The sequence below is a fragment of the Seriola lalandi genome, unplaced genomic scaffold (assembly GCF_002814215.2).
Source record: "Seriola lalandi dorsalis isolate HSWRI2012SDOR001 ecotype SW California unplaced genomic scaffold, Sedor1 jcf7180002054735, whole genome shotgun sequence".
NCBI lineage: Eukaryota > Metazoa > Chordata > Actinopteri > Carangiformes > Carangidae > Seriola > Seriola lalandi.
In genome coordinates, this window is record NW_019525288.1 from 887,365 (window position 1) to 897,962 (window position 10,598).

The 10,598-nt window shown below is 44.0% G+C and overlaps 1 protein-coding gene across 5 annotated transcripts in view; it reads left to right on the top strand.

Annotated features, from left to right (window-relative positions):
• cbfa2t3 (CBFA2/RUNX1 partner transcriptional co-repressor 3) overlaps window positions 1–10,427 on the top strand; it is a 40,993-nt gene extending 30,566 nt beyond the window's left edge. For 4 of the 5 annotated variants that reach the window (XM_023424378.2, XM_087178796.1, XM_087178793.1 and 1 more), the window contains 7 exons: window positions 2,052–2,335; window positions 3,132–3,217; window positions 4,497–4,779; window positions 5,269–5,337; window positions 6,068–6,121; window positions 7,834–8,024; window positions 8,560–10,427. In XM_023424378.2, coding sequence (XP_023280146.1) covers window positions 2,052–2,335; window positions 3,132–3,217; window positions 4,497–4,779; window positions 5,269–5,337; window positions 6,068–6,121; window positions 7,834–8,024; window positions 8,560–8,949 — 1,357 coding nt within the window. In that variant the 3' untranslated portion in view covers window positions 8,950–10,427. The remainder of the gene's footprint in view (window positions 1–2,051; window positions 2,336–3,131; window positions 3,218–4,496; window positions 4,780–5,268; window positions 5,338–6,067; window positions 6,122–7,833; window positions 8,025–8,559) is intronic. The other variant, XM_087178794.1, reaches the window with a different exon arrangement.
• Window positions 10,428–10,598: the final 171 nt, after the last annotated feature.

Sequence of the window (10,598 nt, forward strand, 5' to 3'; positions counted from 1 at the left end):
GGGGGGGGGGTTGGGTCAAGCTGGGGCAGGGCCTACGTTGTGCCAGCTGTTCCTCTGATTTGTCAAATACTAGAGCCAGGGATGTGTGTGAGTGTAGCTGACATGCACAAATATACACATGGATAACCAAGAATAAGCACACACACACACACACACACACACACACACATACACACACACACACAAACATACACACTACAATAAACACATATCATCTACACAAACCAACATTGCATTTACTCGCCTTTGATCCCCAGGATGATAAGGAGTGATTTCCATCCGAATGCCTGGCTATTGCCATCCAGCTAAACAGATTAATATCAACACTCACATTTAAACTGTCCAGATGGCTCAAAAACACAACCTCTCTCACACACACACACATACACACACAGACACACAGTTAAAGTACACAGACACAAATGAGTGTCACTAAACATCTGCCAAACACACAGCATCCAGCCCATATTGCCCCTTAAGCCTGAGAGCAGAGTGGGAGGGGAGAGGGAGAAATACTTGCAATCTAAGAGTAGGCTGAGGGATATTCAGATTAAGAGCTTGAGACGCAGGGTGTACAGTTGGACTTGGCTTTGTTTGATACATATGGCGTACAGCTGTGCGAAAGCTTCAGCCTTACTGTAACTGAACAACAAGCAGCTCTCAGCAGGGATACATAGACACACGTGTGTGTGTGTGTGTGTGTGTGTGTGTGTGTGTGTGTGTGTGTGTGTGTGTGTGTGTGTGTGTGTGTGTGAGTATGTGTGTTTGCATACAGCCTGTGGGAGTTGTTGAACTTTCAAAAACAAGTTTGTGTTCCTTGCTCGAGCCTCCTCAAACAGGTACAGTCAACAACACCAGATGTTGTAATCTTTGAAAATAAATTATTATGACAGTTTACGGTAAACTGTGATTTCTCATTTGACAGATAATCTGTTCACCGTGGCACTCCTTTTTCTCAGAGCAAATAGTCACATCACATCATACTTACATCACTACATCTCTACATCATATCGCAGATTTGCAAAGCTCTTGTTGCATCTGGTCACAGTCGAGGATGGATTTCGATTCATGAGATTTTGAATCATGCGTCATAATTTGGCACCATTGTTACTTTAAGTGGTTTTACAGTATGCCAAATACACATACATATACTGTACACTAATAATAGGCAATGCTAGCTCATCACAAACATAAAAAAACACAATTACTGATGAGGAAATGAATCATAACTGTCTATTTGTTTGATGTTAAGGGCATTAAGGTCTTTGCTGGGGCATGTTTTCCTGAATTATGAAATAATACACTGGCATTGCATATTCAGCCTGGCAAAGCCATCTGGTTTTCACATTACTCATTGTGGTCTGGCGATGCCATGGATGGAGGAAGAAGAAGTAGGCTGCACAAATGTAATTCTCTTTCTTCAGACATTACCATGGTGTCAGAAACCACTTTCTGAATAAAACTGAGGTGAGAGAAATGAGTCATGCAGTTGGAGATTTCTTTTTGTAATTGAGTGTAGTCACATCAAAACAATTTCTGACTAGTCCAGCAATGATCCGAAGCAGGTGATTCTATTCTTGGGTGGACATTTGTGAAATAATAATAAATAAAAACTGAATTGCACAACAGAGATCTACTATGTTGTAGATCATAATATACACATATACTACCACACTTCTCACTGCGGGAAAAACACTTCAGGTTTTAGTTTGTGTCCAACCAGTTCAACTTTCATCTCATGATTTTAAATGCTGTATTGGATGTTTATTGTGTTAACACAGTAGTTTGCATTGGGTCTGCTTTTGTATAAAGTGTCTTATAACTGTGTGGTGCTGACATATTCTACCGCCTGGCCATAATTTTCAGTTGGAAAAACACTCTTTAAAGAATATTGATTTTGTAGGCTCCTACAAAGTAGTCACCATATTAATTAGTGTAAACCGTGGCACAATTCACTTCTAACTCTACTCCCGGTGTAATATTACATAGAAGCAGCTGAGTATTTTAACATTCAATCATGTTTTAATCCACTCTCCTGTCCTCCTCCACAGGACCAAAGACAGCTCAGAGAGAGAAGGGTTGCACCCAGAGCACCTAGCTAAGAGGCCCTGCACCATCAGCCCTAGCCAACGCTTCAGCCCCAGCACGGGTCTTCCTGCTCACCCACCTCCTAATGGCCTCCCCACACACCCTCCCAACGGCCTGCCCCACCCACCCAACCCCCAAGTGGGACCCCAGCACTATCGCTTAGAAGACATGGCAATGGCGCACCAATATAGAGATGCTTACAGACATAATGAACACCGTGACGCCCGAGACAGGCACCGGCAGACAGGTAGAACAGCTGCAAAGCCTTCACATGGTTAGATAAAGCTGCAGATCTTCAGTCACATACTCCACAGTTATATGGTCAAGACCAAGTGGGCTTGTGTATATGTCAGTGGGGTGTATAAGAAGAACAAAGGCCAGTTGTCACTCCAGTGTGATAATCCTTGTGGCAGTGTGGCTATATAAAGCCCACAGCCGTACATGCCCATGTGCTACAACTGTGGCAACCATATATGCCTTCCTTCTGCTTTTCCCAAAAGGAAAGAGATGAAATTGTCTCACTGATTTGACATGAGGCTATACTATTAGCACCCTGAGTGCTTCCCACCGGTTATGTTGTTTAAAAAAATTGAAATAATACATCATTGTATTGTGGATTTGATGCTGTATGGTGTTTAAGTCTGTTGATATATAGCATGAAGTTGTGGTGGTCATACGTCATTTGGATAGTCATGTGAGAGTTCTCAAGGTTTTACAAAGGCAAGGCAATTGTATTTATATAGCATATTTCTTTTTGCATAACCTCAATGTCCTTTACATTGAAAGTCATGCAGCACCAAGTCATATGTAGAAGAAGAAGAATATAATAAATAAAATAAAAAAAAATGCAATTCATCCATCCCACAGACAGAAACCACAAAGTCGCTCACAGTCAGCGCTGAGTTTATGGTTAGAAACTGAACCAGGATTGGGTTTGGGTTTTCCCTTTGTCAAACACATAGCTGTGTCCATAGATAGTTAATTATCCACCGTGGGCTGCTGTACTGTATAACAGAAATCTGTCCTGTGCGTTTTCATTGCAGCAGTGCACGGAGCTCGCCAAGAGGAGGTGATCGACCACCGTCTTACAGATCGAGAGTGGGCAGAGGAATGGAAGCACCTCGATAATGTATGTATCAGAGCGGTAGCCATGTTTAATGTCAGCCACCTCTTTGTTTCATTCATAAACATCATAACGCAGAGGGAAAAAAAGAGCTTAGAGCTCAGCAGGTGATTAAAGTTAGTTTCAGTGCTAAAGATGGCATGCAGATGACAGGGACAGGAACTGATGACAGACAGATGAGCCTCCGTCCCATCTGAGTAAGCAGTTGATGGACAGCTGACCTTATGAGGTCCGTGTGGTGAATGAACAACAGACAGATACCTATCTGGCTTCCTGGCACCCAACTGAAGACAAAATCATGTACACTACCACACACACACACACACACATACACATACACACACACACACACACACACACACACACACACACACACACACACACACAGAAATAGGGCCCCAGATGGAGCCCAGGACCTAGCAGAGAGCAGCTCCAGCTGGGGAGAGCAGCTGAGACAAGAGCTGCAGTCATGGAGAGAACCGGCCAGGCCTGGACCCCTGCCAAATTAGAAACACTTCACTGAAATAAATATAGCTAACTCAGAGGGGAGGGAGAGGGGTAGAGAGACAGAGGAAAGGAGGCAGAGGCAGAGAGAGGGAAAGATGAATGGGAATAATGATATGGATTGAATGTCAACCATGCTAAACCCATTTAGCAGACTGGGCCGGGTCTGGAAACACAGGGCACTGTGGAGAAAAAAAAGTGACACTGTTTACAACAGAGGGGGAAGGAGAGAAAAGAGAGGAAATCTGTTGAGTTGGCAGGGAACGGCGCAGAAGGGTGGAAGGAACTGGCTCAACAATTTCATTGGCAGTCCAGCTGTTAATTTATCATTGCTGTAATGCTCTTAGACATTGAGATTCACTGACAAACTCACAATCCATGAACAGATTGGCACAGACAGTGACACATAGTCACACACAAACATGCACGTACGCTTGGTGGTATGTGTTTTGGGATGGATTAAAATAGTGTGTAGATTTACACACTAGCTCAGTGGCTCCAAAAGTAACTTGCTTTTGAACAGGCTTTGTTCATCTGACCTGTGGAATTTTTCATGGATTTATCAAGTTTGGTTCTTTCCAAAATCTACTGCTCTGAACATTTTGTGTTGATGATAAAAGTTTTTGCTTTTTTCTGTTATTTTTTTTATGTGGGCATCCGTCTGGGAGGTGGGGATTTATATTTTGATGGAAATGTCAAATTAATGTCAAACTTCTCCTCCTGGTCTTTTATCACTTTTAAGTAAATGTTTCAACTCATCCTCAATCCTGTCCCATCTCAGCTCCTGAACTGCATCATGGACATGGTGGAGAAGACGCGCCGCTCTCTGACGGTGCTGCGCCGCTGCCAGGAGGCCGACCGGGAGGAGATGAATCACTGGATTCGGCGTTACAGTGACGTGGAGGAGATGAAAAAAGGTGGGAGCAACGGACAGCACTGCCTTCCTCCTCCTCTTCCTCCTCCTACTCCTCACCACAACTCCTCCTCCAACACAGCTAGCAGCAGCGAGTCACTGCCCATAGGAACTTCCTCGGCTGCTGAAAGGCAGACAGGCAGACAGACAGGTAGACAAACACACACATGGCATGTTTGGCAAAGCAAAACACTCACAACAAGGTAGGGCTTATTTGAAATGTTGAAAATGTTTTAATATATCAATTTTAAACACAAAGAGCCAGTTAGATCATATTTTTCTCCAAATTTACAAATTTTTGCTCACACTGTGAGGCAATACAAACCTACTTGCAACATCCTGGATCTTTAAACAACTGATTACACCCTCATGTTGCCAGCATGCTCATTCATCATTAAGATTCGTATTCACTTCTAACTCCCGTGTTCCCATTTCTTCCCAGAAATGGTTGAAAAAGTTGATGACAGCTTATTTACTGATGTTTTCACACGCACACATTTTGTATTGGTTCCAAAAATAGCACTGGAAACTATAGGGGAGACTTGTGGATGTGTGTTTGTGCAGATCAAGAGTCTGTCACTGTGTGCGCATGTGTGTGTGTGTAATTGAGACTGAGTGTGTGTTTGCGTGTGTGTTTCAGAGATCCACCGAGACTTCTTACACAGGCCTCCCTCAGGATACCTGCCAGAAGAGATCTGGAGGAAAGCTGGTAAGAGCCAAACATCCCTTTTTTTTTCCGCTATTGTCTCCATGATTGACCGCGACACAGACTAACAAAACACACACATACACAATCACCGTCATCAGTCTTCACGGGCCTCACCCTGGCTACTGAGACAGGCAGAAAAGAGCTTTTGCAGCCGTAGGTCCATCAGGCCAGAGGATCGGAGACACTCTGTGTCATTAGGGCAAAATGTCCTCCATCTGTCACAACTATGAAAGGCCACTGCAGTTAAAGCTGCAGTGAAAATGCAGTCACCTGGTCCAAGGCAGGCCTCAGCAGCGCAGCACAGCTTGGAGCTGAACACTCTCAAGTTTTTTTATTTTTGTTTTTTTTACCTCTTTTTTCTTTGTGATTGTTTTCTAGCCTCATGCACAGTACATGAATGTATTCCTGAAGTTAATCAAATGCAGACATTTCGATGTTCAGACAAACAAATCTGGACCAATGTTTCTCATTTTTGACTCAGTTCGTAGACAAATGGAAAGCAGGTGGGAGTGTTGCACTGCATGGGCCTTCTTGTATACTGCATGTTAGATAGAGCCCATCCCAGGAGTCATCTGGCTCAGCCCTTGTTCCACCCCAGTCCCAGCACTATTATGTTGCAGTCATACTCCAATACCCTGCGGAGGAAAGATGCTGCTGCTGTTGGCAAAATACTGTGCTGCATTTTCACCAGCAGAAAAAGCTCTTTTAATTGCAGTTGTTTTTCATACAGGTACTACAAGTATCCCGCTCTCCCCAGCACTAAAGCACCTCCAAAACAAGCAGGGTGAGTAACATATCTCACTCCCAACATCTCACCTCTAGTGTTTGTGTGTGTGTGTTTGTGTGTTTGTGTATGTGTCACCTCTATCTCAGCAGCCAGGTAGTCTGCCTGATGGAGCTGCAGCACCTCTTGCTTTTAATTAAAACCAGACACGTATTCTCTGGTCTGGTTCAGGTTGAGAGACTGCAATGCTTTTGAAAAATAAGATCTGAAGTGTGAAAAAGCAGACAGAAATAACACGTCTCAGGGACTTGCCAAATCCCTGTGGAATTAAAACGTTAATATTGCTGCCCCCATGTTTTCCATTAAGTGCTAATTGCCCCAGCATCTGCTATGCAGTCTCCTTGATAAGAATTAATTAAATTTGCAAACTAATCTTAGTGGTGCATGCATTAGGCCAGATAATTGAGAAGCTCAGGATAATGCAGATAGTGTTTGCAAGAGAGAGAAGAAAGAGGAGGAGGAGGGGTGAAAGAAAAAAGAAAAAAAGAAGTAGAAATGAAATGAAGGATAAAGGTAGAGACAGGATGAGGAGAAAGTGTGGAGACGTGTGTCTGAGTGTGACTGTGTTGACAGGATTGGCAGAATACTAACTTTTTAGCATATGAGCATAGGAATCAGACACTGACATGCACGCATGTACATATAGACATAAGATGCACCGCCCCACTCCTCCACCCTCCCCAACCGCCTATCGTTTTGCACAGTAGTTTGAAACAACTGGAGTGGAGCAGCGAAGAAAAGTGACAGTTATTTATGAGTTCTCTCTCAGACAAACACTGACTGGAGGAAATAGAGAGCAGTGGAGAAGACAGTATCAGTCTCGCCTCCTACTTGGTTGGGCTAACACATCTGGAGAGCCACTTGTATGTGTATGTGTGTGTGTGTGTGTGCGTGTCTCTACTTGGCACATCTGGAGGAGGTGGAGCACGAGGGAAAAAAATCATTTAGTCTATAAAAATGTTGCTGTCAATTATGGCAGAAGAGAAAATGACATTGTAGGGGAATTCATACCTTGTGATCATCACATTAGCATTTGATTAATAAATAGTGTATATTTGGCAACCTATTTCTCATGTGGAATCACATACTGTACTTTTGTTGTGCACCTTGAGGCTGATAATGAAAGATGGCAAAATGTAATCACTCCTGCCTCTTACTGAGAAGGGGCAGGGGGAAGTTTCTATTTTAGACTGCCATCTGGAAAGGAGTCTACACACCTGCCTGTTGTAAAAACACAGCCTCCTCACTCATACAGTTCATGCTTGTGCTGGAAGAACAAAAGGGCCCGTGATAAAATCTACAACGTAGGAAGCCCTGCAGTGGAGATATGTGTGCCTACTGCTGGGGAAATTATCCACTCGTCTCTATAAACTCCATCTAACAACTTCTTTTAAAATTATGACAAGATGAAAATCGTGCAAACAGGGAATCCCACGCAGGATGTTGGATGAACAGCCAAGTTGGTGACAAAACTTTGGAGACATCTGCTGTTGTCAGCACTGAAAATTATTGTGGCCAGACGTGTTTGAATTAATTATTGAAGTCTGGCTGTTTCCCTTTTCTGGCAGAAAGTTTTAAATCTTGGATGATGTACATCTGTTCGCTGAGACACAACAAGATGGCAGCTTAAAGAGCCTCAATAAAGGATGAAGGAGCAGACAGGATGGGACGATGGTCTTAAGCACTAACACCTCTCTCTCTCTCTCTCTCAGAGGAGGCTGTGAATGAGGTGAAGCGACAGGCGATGTCAGAGCTGCAGAAAGCGGTGTCGGACGCCGAAAGGAAGGCTCATGAGATGATTTCAGCTGAACGTTCTAAAATGGAGAGGGCGCTGGCTGAGGCCAAGAGGCAAGCCTCTGAGGACGCACTAACAGTCATCAACCAACAGGAGGACTCCAGTGAAGTGAGTATCACAGACCCCCTACCCTCATTTTGCCTCATTCTCCTCTCACTTGTTCTTGAAATTCTTATTGTTCTGGTTTCTTTTCAACATTTTCTAGCTCCATCCATTACCCTTCACTTTGTTCCTCTAAGCTGTCCTGTATTGTGTAATCCATACAGCTGGCTGCTCTTGGTTTGGTGCTGCAGCAGGTTGTCATCATTATTGCAGAAGCAGTCCAGTTGTCTTTGTAAATAAAAGCAGACAGACCCAGATGGTTGGAGCAGAGTGCCAGGCTGAGGCCATTACAGAGCAGTTGACCACCACCTGCTGGTAACACAAACCAGTGGTGATGGAACAGGTCTTAAAGCCTTAAAATTAAATCTCTGTGCAAAGAGTAACAGGAAAAATCAGGGCCAGACAAATAAACTAGATTATGTAATTGACTTATTTTAAGTTTCAACATTTATTTATGTAAGAAAGAGAAAGCGCTGTGATATCCTGGGACAAAAAAGAGACTTATTTTTATCAACCCACTCTCTCCCCACTGTCTCACCAGAGCTGCTGGAACTGCGGGAGGAAAGCCAGTGAGACGTGCAGCGGCTGCAACACGGCTCGCTACTGCGGCTCCTTCTGCCAACACAAAGACTGGGAGAAGCACCACCATGTCTGTGGTCAAGGCCTGCAGGGGCTGCCAGGGGGCAGCAGTGTCCCTTTAGGCACCCCCTCCTCCTCCTCCAGCTCCTCAGCATCATCCAGCGCGCCCCCCACCCACTCGGAGAGCACTCCTCCAGGACCCCTGTCCCTGGCAGTCCAGAGCAGTATTGCGGGAGGGGCTGGCAACGGCAGTGGAAGTGTCTCTGCCAGCCCCAAAGAGAGCAGTTCCAGCAGTGCCTCTCGCTCCACAACTCCAGCTACCCCCGCCCTCCTGGATGGCACCTCTCGCTGACGTCTGACCCTTGTCCCTCCCCTGAATACTGATGCGACAGTGCCCACACTCCACACAAAACCAAACTGAGGAATCTTCATCGCACATTGCTCCCTTTCCTCCTCCTCAACTTCTGCCCTTATTTCCCTCTTATCCTAAGCTCCTCTGAAAATCTTCTCACTACCTGATGACAGACTCAACTTGTCACCTTCCCCTAAAAATGGCTTTTTCTTTGTCTCTTTCACAACCACATACAAAGATTCCAGGCTGGGGTTCAGTGTAGTGTAAAGCATGAATAAGTGCAGTGTCTCCTATCTCTGTGACAGAAACATATCAGACGTGTTTGCTGAGAACATGAGCTTTGATGCAATGTAAGCGTGGTAAACGGTGTCCACGTAAGGACACGAGACAAGGGCTGTAGCAAGGCAACATCGATGGGGGGATGACTCGGCCGATAAGCACTTGGGTAGGATTTCCCTTTAATTAAGTACCAATGAGAGAACAGCACCCAGCCCTGACATGTGCACTACTAGTCCAAACAGTTGACTGATGTGGCACTTTTTCTACAGTGTCCTAATGGAGACAGGCAAGGAGCATAATACCTTTTTTCAAATGGATGACGGAAGGGGAAAAACCTGTGATGCGATTAATTCCTCAGAAACACAGCTTAGTATTTATTAAAAGTTTCTTTCTGGCTTTAAGGGAAAATAAAGAAAATCCAAATATTCTAAATAAAGAATAATAGTGATGATGATGCTGATGATGAGATGATGATGATAACAATAATGATATGAGAATAAATTAATTTTAAACTGCTAACTACCTTGCTAGCGAGCCAAGAAAATCTACACCGGACTCACCTCTCTGCACCATTGTGAACCCAAATGAATTCAAAGATGAAAAATAACATGATCCAAACCTTTGTATTACACTGCCAAAGTGAGTAAGTAAGCGATAAGGAGAAGCACTCATCTTATAACCAAACGCAAAGCAACATCACCTCCTCAGCAGATAAGCCAGCCCTGAGAGGACCAGGCTGCAGAGAAGCTGCAGAACGGGACCCAGAGATAGTCAGACATAAAAACAACAAAAAAACAACAACACAAACAACAAAAAAACAACAACAAAAAAAAACAAAAAAACTGTGACCTGCTTTGATCTGCAGCTGCCTCCTGCAGTCTCGACAAAACTACAGCGATTCCTCAGTGAAGGCCCAGACTAGTGAATATGGACAATGCTGTGAACTTGCTTACCAGAAAGACTTAATGAAATGGATAGAAACCCTGCCACAGTGTGATTTTTGTGAAAGGTAACAGAGAGGGAAAAAAAAGGAAAGGAAAGGAAAAGCTACACGGCCTCAGAGGAGATGAAGAGACATACATGGCAACGGAGCTGCCAAAAACCTCAAAACTAGCTTGAAAACATTTTCCAAGAAAGCACCGCATACTACGGAGATGTATGGGAAGATTGTTTTTAAGTGTTTTTTTTTTTTTTTTTTTTTTAAAAAGCTCCACAATGAGGAGATATTTCAAGGAATTGCTGTTACCTTTACATTCACTCCCTCCTTTTCCAAAGCATGATTAACAGATGAAAGAGCCTAGTAAAGGGTGGTGTAGACTTGATTATCCTCTCTCTTTCTACCTCCCCTCGCCCCACACCTCCCTTCTACG